Source organism: Leptopilina boulardi, unplaced genomic scaffold (genome assembly GCF_019393585.1).
Source record: "Leptopilina boulardi isolate dan_hultmark-lab unplaced genomic scaffold, ZJU_Lbou_2.1 LbouV2_262, whole genome shotgun sequence".
Lineage (NCBI taxonomy): Eukaryota > Metazoa > Arthropoda > Insecta > Hymenoptera > Figitidae > Leptopilina > Leptopilina boulardi.
The window spans coordinates 234291-255984 of NW_026137821.1; the positions used below are offsets into that span (position 1 = coordinate 234291).

Sequence of the window (21694 nt, forward strand, 5' to 3'; positions counted from 1 at the left end):
CGAAATTTTTAGATAACCGCGCCACCTAACCCTGAATGTACTTTTGAAATATTTATTAATTTTTTATAAAAACTGTTAATATAAATCAAAAATTTTTTTTTGTTTCTTAATAACAAATGTATAGAGATCAAAACTTGATATTTGAGCTCTTCTAAAATTCATTTTTTAAATAAACTCAAGTGCGTCAAGCAACCCCTGCACCAAACAGGCCCGGTCTCCCCTAAACGAAGGAGAAAATTATTTTACCTTATACTTTTGCGTTTTCTTCTTCCTTCCTTTTGCTCTTTTGCGTCTTTCTCCACTTCAATTGTCTGTACATCACTTTTAACATTATCTTTCACAAGTGCCCTCTCTGCACCATTTGTGTCTTTGTCCTCTGTACTTACATAATTTCGTTGATCTGTTTGAATTTCAGAAGTGGACGATATCTTTAAATCTTTTTCAACTTCTGTTGATATTTCCTTTTCTCTATTAAGCACCAGGTCCAAATCACTTGTAGTAGATTTTGATTCATTTTGTATTAACTCAGTTGACAGAGTGGAAGTCGATATACCATCTGTACCGCAATTCAATGAATCCATATTCGATTGACCTTTACACCAAGCAACACCTAAAACAATAATATTACAATTTTTTATTCATTAAAATTCATTTTATATTTTGTATATTAACCCTTTCATACCCAGAAAAAACTGGAAATTTGGGAAAAGAAAGCTGCAGTTGTTTTTATAGTTTTTCAATATGACGGTCGAAAAAATTTTTAAATTGTTTGAATTTGATTAAAACTTGTTTTTTTGTGTTTTTCGGGATCGTTGATTAGAAATCTAATAATTTTCTAAAATTCAAAAGGCGCATCCTATATGGCGGACAATTTTTTGAAAATTATTGTATTTGCTTGAAACTTGTTACTCGGAAGTTTTTTTAAATATAAGATTTATAATTAGTGACCCGGAAAACCCTTTAGTAACAAGTTTCAAGCGAATCGGATGAATTTAAAAAATTCGCCATTTTGAATTTTGAAAAACGGACATCGGATTCGTAATCAGCAACCCCAAAAACTCTCAAGTAACTAGTTTTAGACAAATCTTGTAAAATTTAAAAATTTTTGGTCACCACACTGGATTCACCATTTTGAATTTTTGGAATCAGACTTCAAATTCGTAATCAGCGACCCCAAAAACCTCCAAGTTATGCGTTTTCACTAATTATTTAGATTCTTTTATAAATAATAAACAGTATTATGCAAAATCTGTTCATATATTTTGAAAGTACTATCCTTTTTGAAGAAAATGCGCTAAAATTGACTAAAAAACATTAATTTTTGTTAAAGTTATTAAGATTTTTGTAAGTCAAACATACATGTCCCATGGGCGTGGAAGGGTTAATATAAAATTATTTCATTATTTTCTCTCTCCCTTTGTTTTTTTAAGATCCCAAAAGCATGCGAACGATTCTATTAGCTAGAAATTAAAGCTTTTTTATGATTTCCATTCAGGATTACAGAAGCTATTTGATTAATCTTTGAGGGGATTCTATCAAAACATTCTGGTTTTATTATTTCATCGACTAATCGAGGAAACGTGCCACTTCATACTAATTATAAAAAAGATACTGTTTCGAAAAATAAGTTAAAAATAATAAAATTCCAGCAAAGATTTGGAATTGTGCCGTTTCAGAAATTAAATCTATCCAATTTCATCTTGGGTTATCAGCACTGAAAATTTATTAAAATTTTATTAAAAATTCATTAAATGAAGGAAAATAGATGTGAATTTTGTAGTAAATTTAATGTTATTTGACATCTTGGTATTAATTTTGAAGATTATATTAATTTTAATTACAAAAATTGAAAAACAAATTTTAAATCAATTTTTAATAGACTTCGACCATTTTTTAAATATTTAAAAATATCTTAAACGAAATAAGTTAAATTAATTATGTCAAACAACATTAAATTTACTACAAAATCTTCACCTATTTTTCTTCATTTAATGGATTTTTAATAAAATTGTATTATTGAAAAACAAACCAAGATCGGAGTTGTCCGTTTCACGTAGAATAACCCATTAAAGATTTGTAAATAAAATATATGATTTTACATAGAAAAGACATTGTCAAATTTCAAAAGCTTTCTTCTCGAAACGACGTTTTCAAACACGGCTAGTAGCAGAAATCGAGTAATTTTTATCAGATTGACTAGAAATTTTAACTGTAGCATGGTTATTTTAATTGATGTACAATTTTGATTTTCGAAAAATTAGCATTGAATTGGTGTTCAATAACTCCAAAAATCCCCGAGTAACAAATCGCAAGCAAATACAACCAAGTTTTAAAAACCTCGTTCGCTATATTTAATCCGCCATCTTGAATTTTGTAATTCTGACTTTAAATTCGTATCAGTTATATCGAAAATCTAAAGAACTATTTAAAATTTAGATGTTTGTAGTTATATTCTTCTCTATTATCAAAGTTTTATCTGTTCCTACTCAGTTTTCGAATACCAAAGAATTCACCAAACTCAGAAAATGAAATTAACGATTACTCAGAGACAAATAAAGATTTTTTAATTTTCAAAATGGATTTTAAAGGATACAATATTGACATTTTAAAAAAAAATTATCTCTTGATGTTACATTACCTCAAATGTAGCTAAAAAAACATGGTTTTTTTGCACTTAGAATATCTGAAAAAACCTGACGTGCAGGGTTAATTCTGTGGCTGAATTCGGATTCAGCACGTCGAAAACCTTCGGGAAAGTATTGTCTGATTCTCGGTTAGAAAATCTGGTTGGCCTGTGTTATCAACAGAAGTACGCATGATTATTAAGATTGATATTAAGCAATTACGGTTGTTACAAACAAATAAAGATCGTGTTTTTTAGTCAAAAAACCAACTATTTTTAAAATAAAACGCATGATCGTTGGAGCCTGCTACTGATAGTCCAGGGATGCCTAAAAAAATATTTGCGCGACCTGTCAAGCCGTCCTAAAAATTTCACATTGATCGATTCATAGCAAAGTCATAAAAAATTCCCAAAAAAACGTCTAATTTTTGGCTATCAACTGGGTATTACCCCTGAATACATCTCTTTTGATAAGAATTCATAACCTATTTTAATTTTTTCCAACACTGGAAACTCAAAGTAAATAACAAAATCTGAATAGGAATAGTAATATTTTCAACTTTCTTTCGAAACGGTACGTTGTTTAAAAAGGTCCGAAATTGTATATTTCGTCACGAAGATAATGATTTGTATATATTGGATTTTTGGTATTGTACTAATTAGCTAAGATTTCTAATTAATGATATTTCTTCAGTTTAATGAATCACAGGATCCTGATTTAAAATTTTTTTTTCACAACTTTCATTGAGCATCCATGCAATAGAACAGAATTGGACCATTCACTGTAAATTAAATTTAAGATACATTGTATCTTTGATTTCAATAACTGTAAATCATATACTTAAATATTACATTTAATAAAGATTTTCCTGGGTGGTAAAATATTCAAGAACCAAGAAACACGTAAACGGTACGTACGACACATCCAAATTACTGCTTACTTAAAAACCAAATGTTAGTGAGGAATAATATTAAGTCTAAAACTTGAAGTTACATTGATTTAATGAGAATCGTAAGAAAATATTTTGATAAAAGTATTTAAATTATTATTACTGACTATTCATCGAATAATAATCTTTTTGAATTTAAAAAATTTTTAATGTGTGAATTCTATGAGGATTCCACACACGTACAAACCTCCGAAAGTTTTGTTGCCCGCTTGTTTACAAATGGTCAATGAAGATGTGTCGAAAAATCTGCTGGAGACGCGCGCCATATCGTAAATGGAGATACATAGATTGAATCACCTGGTACCTGAACAGAAAAAAGGAAAACATTCTCACCTTTCATGTGCTCTAATTTTTAAGATAAGATCACGTAACGACATTTATTGTAAACAACTTTCATTTTTTAATAGTTAGCAAGAATGAATTCATTTTTAAAATTACATAAACTTACATCTCCTTGAAAATGTCTTGAAAAAACAAAATTGTTAAATTTTCTTTAGCTCTTGTATCAACTTTATTTTTTTATTTTAATTATCACAAAAACTTTTGAAGAATTCTGCCAAATAATTGAATAAAAAAATCTTCTATCATTTAATAGTGTAACGTAGTCAAAGTCAAACTTACGCGAGTATGTTTTGGAAAAATCTAATGAATTCACCAGGTTGTACTCACATCCCTGATTTAATTCAATTTATGTATCACGTCTCTGGACATGTCCAAAATTTATCGCACATCGCGATTCTCTACTAAAATCATTTTTTGTTTTTATTTAAAAACTTTAATCTCTATGAGATTTACAAAGTGAAAATTGACGTATAAGGAAGCAATACGCATGACTGATAACAAAACATTTAGTATGTGCTATAACTTGGCAACGCTTTTATATTAATTGTGATTTTCTTTTGTAATTTTTTGATATACCTTGTCTATCTCATTATGTCTTATTTATTATTATTGTAGTCCCTAAAGAGAACTTTATAAATTTTGACCCGTTGAACAATTGATTGTAACTATAAATCTTGTTGCAATTTATATTAACATATCAGAAAAAAAATCTCGAAGAGAGAAGCTCTTGCAGGTCAGGCGAAACATTTGCGTATGTTCAATGCAATTTTTGAATGAAAGTTCTGATGACATTAATAAATTCAGAAAATCAGGGTAGAGTCAGTTGGGGTAAATGGGAACAAGACTTAAAAATCATACAAAATTTTTTTCTTATTCCTTATGATTTCCATAACAGAAATTTCTTTTGAATTTTTTAATTTTGTCAATCTAGTTAATAATAACAAGCTGTCCTCATTTACCCTAAGGAATTGAAAACTCGGTGTAAATGGGGACAGCTTGTTATTATTAACCAAATTGACAAAAATCAAAAATTCAAGTGAATTTCTGTTATGGAAATCATAAGGAACAAGAAAAATTTTTGTATGATTTTTAAGTATGTTTTTTTCAAATGCGAGACAAAATACTGAAATAAAAAAAATAAAATAAAAGACATGAACCAAGCAAATTTAATCAATTTATAAGAAAATTTTTAAGTTAGTCCGCCACATTACAAATTTTTTTCAAGTTTTTTCATCCATAATACAGTAATATACTTAAGGAAACTTTTTTCTTAAACCTTTCTTAGGAACTATGCTGTCCCCATTTACCCCAAATTTTGGGAAATTTTCTAAATCTTGGGGTAAATGGTGATCAGTCAGTTTCATGAGTTTAAAGCTTATCTAAATTTTTTTCTTCTGCATAAAATTAATCCTGCGAATGTAAATAACAACTTAAAAAAAGCAAATATTACCTTTAAAGAAAGAAACTTGCGTAATTTGTGAAAAATAGCGATTTTGTCCCCATTTACCCCAACTGACTCTAATCAAGTCCGAAATTGAATATAATTGATTTTTAAAACAAGATATACAATAAAATGTTCTCAAATGAAAATAATAATGGTTTAAAATTCTTTTATAGTTTATTACTATTTTAAAAATAATTAGTGAAATAAATTTTATTAAAAAAAAGTTCTCAGTTTAAAAATATTTCTTTTACCTTAAAATAAAATACCTCTTATAACCTTTAACCTTAAAGCTAAAAAATATAGTATATTTACACTGAGTCGTATAGAAACACACTCTAATGTTGATGAAATCAGAAAGGCTCTTTCACAATTTTACATCTAATGTATTAAGGTCAACACACAATTGCTTCGTGAACGTAAGGCATTAGATAGAAAAGGAAAGCGATATATTTGCATCACTTGTGATTAATTGAGTGACAAAATCGAATACTGTCGATTTTTAATATTTGAAAATCGATTATTATTAGTCAAACTGAAATGCGACAATGACAATTTTCACTTAATATTCAAGAGATAGGGTGAATGAACTTCATTCGAAATATATTTATATATTTAACACAAAATTACGATTCCATTGAAAAAAAATTTTGTTGTACTAAAAAAATATATCTGGCGAAAAAATTACTGGAATTTCCAGTAATTAATCTAGTAGTTATTCCACTAATAATTCCAGTAGTTATCCCAATAATTATGCCAGTAATTATTTTTCATAAGGGACTGTCACAATTAATTCCACAATTTGAGTTTGATTAATCACTTACAATAACCATGTCTGTGATTTTCAAAATTCAAAAGAAAGATTTTTTACAATAGAGAGATTTAAAAAACTAGTCAATTTTTATTTTCCGTTAATAAAACCTCAGATTATATTCTATTTGGTACTTCAACCAATTGATATTCTTCGATTAGCAATATTATTTTTTCATCTTAAGAGTTTTTACGTTTTTCAGTTTAAATTACATTAAAAGAAAAGGAAATTTTTTAAAGGAAGTTTTAATTAGATGTAAATAATAAAAAAAAATTAATTTGTACTGCTTCGTTGTAAATGACTGCAAAATAATGTTGATGTAAGTTAAAAACATTTATAAATGATAAATAAAATAAAATCTGACTTTAATTACACAAGCCTGCAAAAAAAAACATTTCCGTTGTCAGAGATCGAGAAGTCATTTCCCGTAGTTTTTGGTGAGCTGAATCCGAATCTAACATCGAAAACCTCCCATCAAGTCAGGATTTTGAAAAAAGTGGGGGTAAAAATCCCAAAAATCACGTTTTTGGCAGTTTTTGAAAAATTTCTACTGGGTAAATCCGACGTGTTAGAGACTTGGTATAGGAGTCAAATTAAAGCTCGAACCCTGTACTTTACGACAATATAGCGATATTGGCAACAACAAAATAAATTAGCTGTAAAAAATGGTATTTTTAAGTTGTCAAGCATAAAAATTGACTCACAACTGTTCGTAAATGGGCAAATCCACGAAACTTTTAACTTTCAAGAAAAAAAATTTCTTTTTTTAATTTGCAGGCACATTGATGTCACTTTCTATACACGTTTAAGTACATTTTAGCACTACAAATTCATATGCGTGATTCATTTTTAGCTCACGCCTTCAATGTTTAACTCTTTAAACTCTTTAATGTTAATAAATTACATATAAAATTGAAAAATTCAACTTTTTTTATTTTTGTTTTAAGAGTGGTTTCCAAAGTATTTTTGTCCTCTGAACACGATTCTGGCACCCAAATTTGCTTAGCACGTCAGGATTTTGAGAAAAGAGGGGGTTAAGACTCCAAAAAAGTGTTTTCAGCATACTCTTAACTTAATAAAATTTATTTCACTCAAAATCCTTAAGCGGTGTTTTTGTGTTGAAATATATGTATGAAAATGTTCCTTTGTATATAATTTAGCAAAAAAAAATTATACCCATAGTTTTAATTAAAAATAATTCAGATTTTTAAGTATCCGATTCGAGAATCACAAAAGTTAAAAGTTTCGTGGATTTGCCGAAATAAAACTATTTTAAAAAATACTTGGATTCGCTTGAAATTTTTCACTCTGGGGTTTTTGGGGTTGCGGATTACTAACCACTTGAGCGTCATGGCGTTCCAACTGGCGTCGTGCGTGGCAGTGACAGAAGCGTCAAAAATGCATAAATGGCGTTCCTACTTGAATTCAATTTGTAAAGTCTGTAGACATAATTAACTAACTATAACTTACTTTTTATATTTTTTGAGATTAAGCAAGACGTATGTGACACGAAAAAATTATTTTTTTAAACATTCAAACAGTTTTTTCAAAATTTAAAGTCGACAATTTTTGGTACTTTTTTGCGAATGGCGTTCTAACATTTGCTCAATAAAATTATATTTCTGCTTCCAAAAACTGTGCAAAACACCCAAATCTTGTTACTCGGGGATTTTCGGGATCGCTGAACATGAATTTGATGCCAAATTGACAATTTGACAGTTGACAGCTGTCAATTCAACTGTCAACTTCTATAAAAGACAATTATTTTTTATGAAAATAACTGTATAAGGGTTTTTGGGGTCACTGATTACGAATATGAGATCAAATGGACAATTTGACAGTTGACAACTGTCAATTCAACTGTCAACTTCTATAAAAGACAATTATTTTTTATGAAAATATCTGTATAAGAGTTTTTGGGGTCACTGATTACGAATATGAGATCAAATTGACAATTTGACAGTTGACAGCTGTCAATTCAACTGTCAACTTCTATAAAAGACAATTATTTTTTATGAAAATAACTGTATAAGGGTTTTGGGGTCACTGATTACGAATATGAGATCAAATTGACAATTTGACAGTTGACAGCTGTCAATTCAACTGTCAACTTCTTTAAAAGACAATTATTTTTTTTGAAAATAACTGTATAAAGGTTTTTGGGGTCGCTGATTACGAATATGAGATCATATTGACAATTTGACAGTTGACAGTTAAATTGACAGCTGTCAATTCTCAAATTGTCAATTTGACCACATATTCGTATTCAGCGACCTCGAAAACCCTTATACTATTACTTTCATTAAAATTAATCACTTTTTATAAATTTGACAGTTGATTTGACAGCTGTCGAATTGTCAATTTGATCTCATATTCGTATTCAGCGACCTCGAAAACCCTTATACTATTACTTTCATTAAAATTAATCACTTTTTATAAATTTGACAGTTGATTTGACAGCTGTCGAATTGTCAATTTGATCTCATATTCGTAATCAGCGACCCCGAAAACCCTTATACAGTCATTTTCATAAAAAATAATTGTTTTTTATAGAAGTTGACAGCTGAATTGACAGCTGTCAAATTGTCAATTTGATCTCATATTCGTAATCAGTGACCCCAAAAACTCTTATACAGATATTTTCATAAAAAATAATTGTCTTTTATAGAAGTTGACAGTTGAATTGACAGCTGTCAACTGTCAAATTGTCAATTTGATCTCATATTCGTAATCAGTGACCCCAAAAACTCTTATACAGATATTTTCATAAAAAATAATTGTCTTTTATAGAAGTTGACAGTTGAATTGACAGCTGTCAACTGTCAAATTGTCAATTTGATCTCATATTCGTAAACAGCGACCCCAAAAACCTTTATACAGTTATTTTCATAAAAAATAATTGTCTTTTATAGAAGTTGACAGTTGAATTGACAGCTGTCAACTGTCAAATTGTCAATTTGATCTCATATTCGTAATCAGCGACCCCAAAAACCTTTATACAGTAATTTTCATAAAAAATTATTGTCTTTTATAGAAGTTGACAGTTGAATTGACAGCTGTCAACTGTCAAATTGTCAATTTGATCTCATATTCGTAATCAGCGACCCCGAAAACCCTTATACAGTTATTTTCATGAAAAATAATCTTTTTTTATAGAATTTGACAGTTGAATTGACAGCTGTCAACTGTCAAATTGTCAATTTGGCATCAAATTCATGTTCAGCGATCCCGAAAATCCCCGAGTAACAAGATTTGGGTGTTTTGCACAGTTTTTGGAAGCAGAAATATAATTTTATTGAGCAAATGTTAGAACGCCATTCGCAAAAAAGTACCAAAAATTGTCGACTTTAAATTTTGAAAAAACTGTTTGAATGTTTAAAAAAATAATTTTTTCGTGTCACATACGTCTTGCTTAATCTCAAAAAATATAAAAAGTAAGTTATAGTTAGTTAATTATGTCTACAGACTTTACAAATTGAATTCAAGTAGGAACGCCATTTATGCATTTTTGACGCTTCTGACACTGCCACGCACGACGCCAGTTGGAACGCCATGACGCTCAAGTGGCTCATAGAATGTCAGATTTTTAAAATTAAAAATAGTGGATCCAATATGTCGAATTGTATCGATTTTTAAAAAAGTCGTCCGCTATATTGGATCCACCATTTTGAATTTTGAAAAACTGACATCATATCCGCAATCCGCGACCCCAAAAACCCCCGGGTGAAGAATTCCAAGCGAATCCAAGTATTTTTAAAAATAGTTGTGCGTCAATTTCTATGCTTGACAACTTAAAAAAAACATTTTTTACAGCTAATTTATTTTGTTGTTGTCAATATCGCTAGATTGTCGTAAAGTACAGGGTTCGAGCTTTAATTTGACTCCTATGCCAAGTCTCTAGCACGTCGGATTTACCAGGTAGAAATTTTTCAAAAACTGCCAAAAACGTGATTTTTGGGACTTTTACTCCAACTTTTCTCAAAATTCTGACTTGATGGGAGGTTTTCGATGTTAGATTCAGATTCAGCGCACCAAAAACTACGGGAAATGACTTCTCGATCTCTGACAACGGAAATGTTTTTTTTTGCAGGCTTGTGTAATTAATATCCTTGAAATTTTTTATCACATTTATTCCTATTGACATTCAAATATACAAATTAATATGAAACAATAATTTTGTGAGAAACAGAATATTAAAGTAGGCGGTGCCTACCTAATTCCTCGAAGATGATCTCCAGGTATACCCTTTGTCGACACCGCCTACTTTAATATTCTGTTTCTCACAAAATTATTGTTGTCCCACTTTCATATTAACATAGCTCATGGTAAAAAAACCTCAGCTTTCCAATGAAAATAAAAATAAAAAAAAATACCCGAAGGGGTGAAAATCGAAAAATAAGGGTTGATTTTGAAAAAAGGGGTCAAAATTTTTTTTTTAATTTCGTATACATTTTTGAAAAGTACCTGAAAAATGCATTAAAATTCATTATAGATAAATGAAAATCCATTAACTTTTGTCATAGTTATACGGATTTGAAAATGACAATGTTACCCTTAACGTCAAAACTTCAACCCCCTCTACTTTCTACAAATATTTTTTTAATGAGTTTATATTTTAGGGATTTATTACTATCATATAGGACAACAATTTACCAAAGTATGAAGCCAATCCCAGAACATTCACTTTTTGGGCTGGGGCGATTGAAAAAGAATCTCTCATTTTCGTTTTGCTTCCTCGTGGAGGAAGCTTTGTAGTCCTTTCGTTTATAAAACTTTTCAAAGTGGTGGAAACAAATTTTTTTCTTCATAGAATCATGTTATATGAGATCCTGATCAATTGTCCGGATGTATGTATGGATTAAATTCGAGAACTTTTAATTTTTTGTTCGGACATTTCAGGAATTTTGCCTCATATGTGACTCGATATATAAAACGCAATGTAACCTAAAATTTTTTGCTTATTACATTCCTTTTTTCATATCTCGTCACACACATATTAATATATTATTATATAGTAACTCAAATAATAACTTTTTGCAAATAAATGTTTATACACCCAAGTAGCACGGAATATTGCTTGAATGTCAAGGTGATATCAAGCGAGAAAATTCTTATGACATTCAGGCGATATCATAATGTCCGCTTCATGGGGACATTCCACGGTGATATTCCTGTGACATTCGCGTGATATTCGTATGATACCGAGGGAATATTCCCGTGAAATTCATGTAATTGTTAGGATAAAATTTATTTATTCAACATAAGGAACTTTATTTAGAATTGTAAAAAATAAAACTCCGAATTATAGTTCAAGAGAAATATAAAGTAATTTATTAAATGTAAATTTTAAGAAAAGGGGTTAACATAACATATAGCAAATTTAATAACGCACCAAATAAATCGCTCACACTTTAGATCTTTCACCATTCGCACGTAGATCCAGATCGATACTACTCGTTACGTTCATATTCGCATAGACATCATTATCATTCCAAAATCACGCTTGCGTATTACGCTATTAACCCGCCGTGACTAAGGTAGGGTAAATTGTACCCTATGAAACTTTTAGTCCTCGATAGTTTGAACTAGGAATGCTGAATTTTACTGCGATTTTTAAATAAATGCAAATTTTGTTGTGACACTAATAAATTACATTACTAGACAATATAAAACAAATTTGTTAAACAATTTCTATGATTTTAAGCTTTTCTTAAATATAGAAACAGAAAATCATTAAAGGGTAAAATTTACCCTACCTTAGTCACGGTGTTACAAAATTGAACCTTAGTCTCGCCGGGTTAAATTTTGTGTTCTCTAACATAATATTGAAAGGGATATCCCTGTGATATTGAGCGAAATATTCCTGTGATATGGAGGGAATGTTCCTCTGATATTGAGGGAATATTCCAGTGATATTGATAAGATAATTTAAAAAATTCTAAAAAAAATTTCTATTTTTTTTCCATTTATTTATTTTTTTATTTAAATATTGAAAACAATTAGAACAAACAACATTTTAGAATTGTATAAATAACAGGAATATTCTTTCAATATCACAGGGATATTCCCTCAATATCAGAGGAACATTCCCTCAATATCACAGGAATATTCCACTCAATATTACATGAATTTCACGGGAATATTCCCTCGGTATCATACGAATATCACGCGAATGTCACAGAAATGTTCCCATGAAGCGGACATTATGATTGCGCCTGAATGTCAGAAGAATATTCTTGCTTGATAGCACCTTGACATTCAAGCAATATTCCATTTACTACTGCAAGTGGATTAACGAAAAATTAATGAAGGATATAAATATTAAATAATAAATATTATTATTAAATACTTAAAAATAATTCACGTCAAGTTTTCATAACTGCGCGTACGATAGAAATTTCTTTTAATCAAAAAATTAATTTCAATTAATTATTTTGATAATTATTAACTGTAATTCATATTTAGACCAAAGCTATTCTTTTTTTCTACATAGCACGCATATTTTAAAATTGTAATTTGTATAGTTTCCTATTTTTAAATTTAATTATTTATATTAAAAGAATTAATTAAAACTTAACATAATCCTAAAATTTACTTGGCTAACATTCATTTCACGAATTGGTTCGATGGTTAAGATAATTTTTGCTAGACGTAACTTTTTGCATCGAAGATGTTTTTGTTGGAATTTCAAAACTTTTTGTAAGTATCATTCAATGTCATGATTCAGTGATAAATCAGCTAAGAAGTATGTCTTTATCAGATGTATATTTTTATGAATTTCATATTTAAATAGTCGGATCAGGTCCCGCATATAACATTTTAATAAGTTAGTAAGGAAAACAAAAAAATTAAAAAAAAACATTTTTAACAAACATAATATTATCGAAGAGAATAAAAATTTACTTACAAAAAATTACCATAAAAAATTAAAAATTTCAAAATTTGTTGAGTGTTTTTAAATATCCACAATTAGGTACATATCGAGATTTTAACCTAATTAATATTACTAGTAAGTTTCATGCGAATCGGTCAAGAATTATGGGCTCCATGTGTGTCTAATTATCAAAAAAATCAATTTTTTAACGTAAAAAATTGAAAATTTCTAAAATTTTCGAATATGTTAAAATGTTATTGATTATATATCGAGATTTTAACATTATTGATATTATTGGCAAGTTTCATGCAAATTGGTAAAGAATTATGACACCCAAGTCTACCTACGAATCAAGTAAAAAAATGTTTTTCATAAAAAATTGAAAATTTCAAAAATTCTTGAGCATATTCAGGTGTCATTGATTACATATCGAGATTTTAATATAATTGATATAATTGGTAAGTTTTATGCAAATCGGTAAAGAATTATGAGCTCCACGTCTACCTAAAAATCAAGCAAAAAATATTTTTTTCATAAAAAATTGAAAATTTAAAAAAATTTTGAGTGTATTGAAATTCCCTGAAATGTATATCGAGATTATAACCTAATTAATATAATTTTTAAGTTTCATGCGAATCCGTTAAACTGTATAGGCTCCAGGCGTGGCTAAAAATAAAAAAATCATAAATTTTTCAGTTTTTTAAACCTAATTTTCATACCCAGGTGCGAATTGTCGGTCGGCCCATGGTCGGGCCGACCATGTGCATGGTCGGCCCACCTCGGGCAGCCAGAGGTCGGGCCAACTAGCGAATTGATAACGTCGGCCGACCTATGGTCGACTAAGTTGGACCGACTATGGGTACCATAGTCGGGCCGACCAAGGCTGCCCTAGTTGGGCCGACCATCCTTGCCGACGGTCGGCAGCCATAGTCGGGCCGACCATGGCAGCCATAGTTGGGCCAACCTTGGCTGCCGACCATCCAACTTGACGGTCGGCAGCCATAGTCGGCCCGACTAAGGCAGCCGAGGTCGGCCCAACTATGGCTGCCATGGTCGGCCCGACTATGGCTGCCGACCGTCGGCTATGATAGTCGGCCCAACTATGGCAGCCTTGGTCGGCCCGACTATGGCTGCCGATGGTCGGGCCAACTAGCGAATTGATAACGTCGGCCGACCTATGGTCGACTAAGTCGGGCCAACTATGGGTACCATAGTTGGGCCGACCTTGGCTGCCGACCATCCAACTTGACGGTCGGCAGCCATAGTCGGCCCGACTATGGCTGCCATGGTTGGGCCAACCTTGGCAGCTAAAATTTTGCCGACCATAAACATTAAAATATAAAAATTTGTTATACAAATAACATATATTAGTAATCATTTTAAATTCATTATACATTTATTTTATATACTTAAACACTAAACGCAATCGTAAACATACATATATACAAATTAAAATTTTTAACGCTCGCAGGGATCGAACTCGCAACCTAACGCACCGCAGTCTAATACGCTAACCACTACACTACGCAATGACATATGAGTCACGGAGAAAAATAAATGTTATAAGCTACAGCTTGAAAAAAATTAAAGTTAGTAATTCAAAATAATAAATTAATCACATATAACCTTTTTTCTTTTTAAATTAATCAATTACAAGTAAATTAACAAAAACATTTTACATTTGTCAATGGTAGGAGAGAAATTTACTTTATGATGGTCGGCCCAACTATGGCAGCCAAGGTTGGACCGACCTTGGCTGCCAAGGTCGTACCGACCATTGTCCCCCATGGTCGGCCCAACTATGGCAGCCAAGGTTGGCCCAACTATGGCTGCCAAGGTTGTGCCAACCATTTTCCCCTTAGTCGGCCCAACTGTGGCTGCCATAGTTGGACCGACTATGGGGAAGAATGGTCGGCCCAACTATGGCAGCCACAGTTGGGCCAACCATGGCTGCCAAGGTTGTGCCGACCATTACCCCCATGGTCGGCCCAACTATGGCAGCCATGGTTGGCCCAACTGTGGCTGCCATAGTTGGACCGACCATTACCCCCCCTGGTCGGCCCAACTATGGCAGCCAAGGTTGGCCCAACTATGGCTGCCAAGGTTGTGCCGACCATAATCCCCCATAGTCGGCCCAACTATGGCTGCAATGGTCGGCCCAACTGTGACTGCCGACGTCGGCAGCCATAGTCGGCCCAACTTTGGGTGCAAATATTTACCATGGTCGGCCCAACTCTGGCTGCCGACCGGTCGGCAGCCAGAGTTGGGCCGACCATGGGCCGACGAACCAACTCTGGCGGCCGACCGAAATTCGCACCTGGGATCGTGTTTCTTTTGAGAAAAATAATTCTGTAATCCTTGATATACCGACCATCGATATACTCGGCTGCCAGTCATGCTGACTACATTCCCCGTAGTCGGCCCAACTGCGGTTTTCAAAGTCATGCCGACCATTCTCCCCCTAGTCGGCCCAACTGTGGCTGCCATAGTTTGGCCGACTATGGGGAAGAATGGTCGGCCCAACTATGGCAGCCAAGGTTGGACCGACCTTGGCTGCCAAGGTCGTACCGACCATTGTCCCCCATGGTCGGCCCAACTATGGCAGCCAAGGTTGGCCCAACTATGGCTGCCAAGGTTGTGCCAACCATTTTCCCCTTAGTCGGCCCAACTGTGGCTGCCAAGGTTGTGCCGACCATTACCCCCATGGTCGGCCCAACTATGGCAGCCATGGTTGGCCCAACTGTGGCTGCCATAGTTGGACCGACCATTACCCCCCCTGGTCGGCCCAACTATGGCAGCCAAGGTTGGCCCAACTATGGCTGCCAAGGTTGTGCCGACCATAATCCCCCATAGTCGGCCCAACTATGGCTGCAATGGTCGGCCCAACTGTGACTGCCGACGTCGGCAGCCATAGTCGGCCCAACTTTGGGTGCAAATATTTACCATGGTCGGCCCAACTCTGGCGGCCGACCGAAATTCGCACCTGGGTAATTCTTTGGGAATCCTCCCATTTTCACCACAGAAATAAATTTTTTTACATTTTTTACCCGGCTAAAAAGGTTTGAACAAAATCGGTAAAGAACTTTTCGAGATATCCAATTTTGATCGAAAAATGCCAATATTTTGAGAAAATATATTCGTGGAAAATTTTTTTTTACTTGGCGTCGATTCTCTACCGCGAATCTGGATGATATAATTTTATTAAATTAAAAAAATCCTGTAATCTGTTTTCTTAATTTTCTAAGAATGAAATAAATTTTGGCCGCAGAAAAAAAATGACATGTTTTAAAAAAACTTTTTTTGTTTTTAATTATCAACAAGTATAATATGCAGCTAACATTTTATAGGAGGTTTCTTTGAAACCTCCTATGTACATGTCTCAAAGATAATTCTCTAATTTTCTGCTTCTTAGTTATCTTTAATTTGTTTATTTAAAGTTTGAGTAAAAAGATCCAATGAGGACATTATTATATCGAAACATGTAGTCAATAAATTTCTGACTTTGAAAACTTAACAACGAATTCGATAATTATTCTGAAAAAGACCTCGTAAAATTAAATTAAACATAAACATTTTTCGTTTTTTTATTTAATAAATTTGTAGTTTCTGAGCAGCTGTGAGTGAGGAAAACTGATAATTTTTGTGTAAAAATCGTAGAACTTTAATTTAACACATTTCACTAATGAAATTGTAACTTAGCAAAACTTTTTTATTGGTTACAAGGGTTTCTCCGTATTTTTCTTCCAATCTTTCGAGATTAAGTGTGCATTTCCAATTTTTTTTATTATATTATAATATTAACTGTGTTAAAAGTTCTATAATTTTTACACAAAAATGAACAGATTTCCTCACTGTACAGTGGTGCTACTGAAAAGTAAAACAGAATTGTTCTTCTTTTCTTTACCTTGAATTGGAGTAATCATTATTTTCATATTTTGTAGATCTGGTTTACTGGGGTAAATCATTTTACCCGCCAGTGTGGTTAAATGATACAAAATCTTCTTTTTAAAAATCAGAAGAAATTGACTTTTTTGATGACACAATGTTATTTGAGGGAAATATTTAGGTACCTAAATTTCCTATCAAATAAATCATTACAAAGGATTTTTTCTCGGATTTTTTTTATCTATTTACTGTCGCATTTCCCTTAAAAAAAAAAATTTTTTGAATCTTGAATGATATGGGAAAAAAATATGTCATTCGCTGTCGGATTCATTCATCGACGTTGATTTGGCGCACTTGCAGCAACGATTTTCAGTTACCTTAAACCTACAGTTTGTCAATTCCACAAAATATTGTCGTCGACAAAGTATCTTGTCCATTCGTACCGATAAAATGTTTTAACACCAATGTGGCATCATTTACAATTGGAATATGCAAACTGTAAAAGTATTCGGATGTATTTTTGGTAAATTTAAAAGAATTTTTAGGATTAACTTCTTTTTTGATAACCATTCGGAGAAATTAAAAAAATAGATACTTGCAGGGTCCAATGGACCTGCTTGCCCGCCCAAGGGTTAACAAGCGATAATTTCTAAGATAGATTAAATTGTTATCGTAAGATGAAAGGATGAAAAAAGTTTCAAGTATTTTTGAATACTGTGTTTTTGAAACAATTAATAGAGTAAAGGAACAAATTGTCAAGAAGATACAATTTGTTAAATTACAAAGGATAATTTTCAATATAATTGACGGAATATGGATCTGAAGTCTGAAGCATCAGAAAACACGAAAAACAAACTCTCGTTTAAATAATAACGAAGAAAATATTGAAAATATCAAAAAATATCCCTAACTCAGAGTCAGGATTAAAAAATATTAACTAAGAAATATTCTTTATTTTATGTTTCAAAAACAGAAAATTTTTTATCACAAACATTTTTAACATAAAAGTATTTTTCACAAAAAAATAACGTTAAAATGGAAACCAAGAAAGGAATATTAAAATATATAATCATCAATCGGTAAAATAATAAAATTAAAATTATGTTAACATTTTTGTTAGAATATTAACGATCTAACGTCAACGTCGGACAAAGTATGTGAAATCATAAACTAAACACAGTATAAAAATTCAAATTTAATATTAGGATCATAACGTTTTTCAAAATATTTCTAACTATTCCAATAGAAAAATTTCCAAAAATTTTTACAGTGTAATAAAGGAAAACAATATCACTGTCTTTATTACGATCAAGGGAGAGAATAAGAGAATTTTTAAAGTGTAATCAAACAATATAATATGAATCTATAAATATTTTCTTTAATATGATTATGTTCTAAAAAACATCAAAACGATTTTCTATATTACAGAATTTTTATATAACCGAAAATTCACTTCACAGAATTTTTATTTGTCAGAATTTTTAATTGCTCGAATTTTCTTTTAACATAATAGGCATTTTAAAAAAATTTTATTGGATAGAATTTTCTTTCAGATGAATTTTTATTTGTTCGAATTATTTGATATAATTTCCATATAATCTCTATTTTTCACACTACAGAATTTTTACTTAACCGAAAAATTATTTAACAAAATTTCTAATTAATATAATTTTTATTTGTCCGAAATTGCAAATGGCCAAACAAGCAATCGACAGAAAGATTTCGGCGCGACTTTTAAAATCAACCGACCACAATTTTATTGATAATTTTTGATTGGTTGATTTTAGAGGTCGTGCCGAAATCTTTCTGTCGATTATTTGTATCGATTTTTGTCGATTTTTCGATTAAGTAAAAATTCTGTAGTATGAAAAATCGGTTATATGGACATTATATCAAATATAAGATAATATCTAATTATCTAAAATTAATCTTTTATTATCTTATCTATTACTTTATTTTATTTAAGTTATCTTACTTTTTCATATTTCATAATTTAAATAAAGAATATTTTAAAAAATATGTCTTTTTCTTCAATTTTTAACGGTGAAACACAACTCCCCACTGTTTTTGAAAAGTCATAAAACAAGTATTTTCGAAAAACAAGCAAAATTTCTATTTCCGTTTTGAATTTTAATTAATCAATCATGCCAAAAGTTGTGTTTGTACGTGTACTAAAAGTTCTATATAATAGAATAGTCAAAAAAAATTTATGTAATAGTTCTGATCGAAAAACAAAACCTGGAGCACAAATCCCTTATCTCCCCTATATTTAAACTTTTTGATATACATACATAGTTGAATACTGTTTGACGATGCAATCATGTACATGTTTTAATTCAACATTATAGTTAATAAAGATTTAACATAATAAATGTTAAGAGATGAAATGTGATCGATATCATCTTCGTTATTATTTAAAATACGACCAAGTGATAAATTCTCAATTCATGCTGTCGTTTAATTCTCAAAGAAGAGAAAAAAACTTGTTCACTTTTCTACTACACATACCACTTTAATTTTTCATTTTGAAAAGTTTAGTAATAGAATTTATTTTAAGTCGGTAAAGTTATCTAAATTTTTTATTTCAAATAGGTACGTATCGTTAAAATCTTATTTATATATATCGTATTATTCTAAACTGATTTTATCGATATTATGTTTATACACATTTTTTAACTGGTTCTCGAAAAATGATATTATTTACAAGTTAGACACTTTTCCTCAATTTATTTATTCTTGTTTTAAATTTTACACTTGATTAAATAATATTGTTAGTCTCGTCATTTACATACTTGATTTTTCCGCAATGAAACAGTGGAGTTATCGAAAGAAAATTGAAAACGAATTAAGATGCAGACAATTCTGATTAAAATTACTTTTAATTGTCAATTTATTTTAATTAAATGATTAAAATAATTATTTATTGAAATTTATGTGTTATTTTACTTAATAAATATAACAAAGATGTAGAAAATCAGTTTAAAAATTCTTTCATCATGTTTATTTTTGATTATACACATTTCTCACTTCCTTTCAATAAGGTGTTCATCCTTTTTTTAAAATCGAAATTTGCAACATTTTAAAAAAAATGGTGCTAAAATTTGTTGCGTGCAAAATAAAAATCTATCTCTACGACTAAAAGATACCTAAGTCTCTGTGTTTTCATGTGCTATATAATATTTTAAGATACCTTATACAGTTTGATTTCTAGAGCATAAAAAAAATTACATCCACCTTGGGACCCTCTACCCTATTGAAAATATAAAATATATTTTACATTTACAAATAAACTATTTATAGACAATATTTCAGGTTATTACCAGGCCAGCTCGACAATTAAAACCGTCTGGGTAATTGGTTCCTTTACTTTATTAATGATTTCACTGGCTTCTATTTTTAGGGATTTTTGGGGATAAAGTAAACTCTGTAATATGTGAGCGAGCAAATAATCGCAGTCCATTCTTCATGTTATTCATTTTAAGCAATAATGAGAAGATTAGTTTATTTTAAATATTTACATATAGAAAAGTAATGATTGAGAGAAAATGTTTTGATCCCATTTATCTAAACGTTTTCCTCTCAAAACAAAAGTGAAATTAGGTTATTTAAAAGCCTATAATATTTCTAATGAAAAATCCAAGTTTTAAATAATTTTCCTTGTATTCCAACCAGTTGATAATGAGCAATAATTATTAACAAATGGAGCTAGCGTTTTTAGAAAGCGAAAGCAGTAGTGATGTGAAAATGAAAAAAAATTACCTTTACGTCGTAGAAATGTACAACTTTTCACATTCATCAGTATTTAAACTATTGTTATGAGAAACGTTGTTTATTAAAAGCATGGGAATCCATTAAAAATCGACTTGAAATTAAACTTGAGCTTATGAAAATCCAGAAAATATGAGCATATATATTTTTTTTCCTAAAAATGTTATGCTACGAACTTGAGAACACCATCGACCATCATGCCATCTTCTGATGATGCGCTCAATTATCCACATCACGTGACCATTGTGTATTCTATACAAATAAATATACAATTAAATATGAGTAGATTCGTGAAAACAAAAATGTCATATTATTACTTAAAAAGTTGAAGGAACTTGTTTTACGAACTTGTACATACAGAAATACCTTTAGTAGAATGATATTGAAAGAAATTTGTTTTATTCTTTTCTACATTATGTTAAAAACTCTGCTTTACCTCCTCAGTTTTGAGCAGTGATGACATGATTCAACTAACAAGGTCTAGCCTTAAGACAGACTGAAATGGAAACTACTCTGCGCTGGTTATAACAGCAACCATCTTGACTGAGTCAGCTGGCTGGTTTATGTGGACGGTCATTGGTTGTTGTGATTAACGCGCCAGTTTTCTAAATATTTCAAATAATGTGACAATTATTATGAATATATTATTAGAAATTTAAGTTATATAATTTAAATATTTATAAATAATATATTATATAGGTAAGAATACATCAAATATCTTGAATTGCACATGTAGTCTTCGAATTAATTTGCAACTTGTCGAAATTAAAGTATTGGGATTGTTTAAACTGCAATACGCCATCTAGTGTTTACCTACTTTGGACAACTATTTTCCTTTTGGCCGTTTCCGAATTGGGATTTTTGTCGCACTTTTGTTAAAGTGTATACTCGGGAAGTATGCAGTGTCCTTGTTTGCGCACGGAAAAATAAGGACACTGCATACTTCCCGAGTATACACTTTATCAAAAGTGCGCTAAAAATCCCAATTCGGAAACGGCCC

At 31.0% G+C, this 21694-nt stretch overlaps 1 protein-coding gene across 5 annotated transcripts in view; it reads right to left on the bottom strand.

Annotated features, from left to right (window-relative positions):
* LOC127281051 (protein kinase C-binding protein 1) overlaps positions 1-21242 on the bottom strand; it is a 32228-nt gene extending 10986 nt beyond the window's left edge. Inside the window, exons 1-4 of one of the 5 annotated variants that reach the window (XM_051304539.1) lie at positions 21131-21242; positions 20686-20946; positions 3761-3877; positions 247-610 (exon numbers count right to left, since the gene is read on the bottom strand). In XM_051304539.1, the coding sequence (XP_051160496.1) occupies positions 247-610; positions 3761-3839 (443 nt within the window). In that variant the 5' untranslated portion in view covers positions 3840-3877; positions 20686-20946; positions 21131-21242. Of the gene's footprint in view, positions 1-246; positions 611-3760; positions 3878-20685; positions 20947-21042 lie in introns of all 5 variants that reach the window. The other 4 variants (XM_051304536.1, XM_051304535.1, XM_051304537.1 and 1 more) reach the window with 4 other exon arrangements.
* Between the last annotated feature and the right edge of the window lie 452 nt (positions 21243-21694).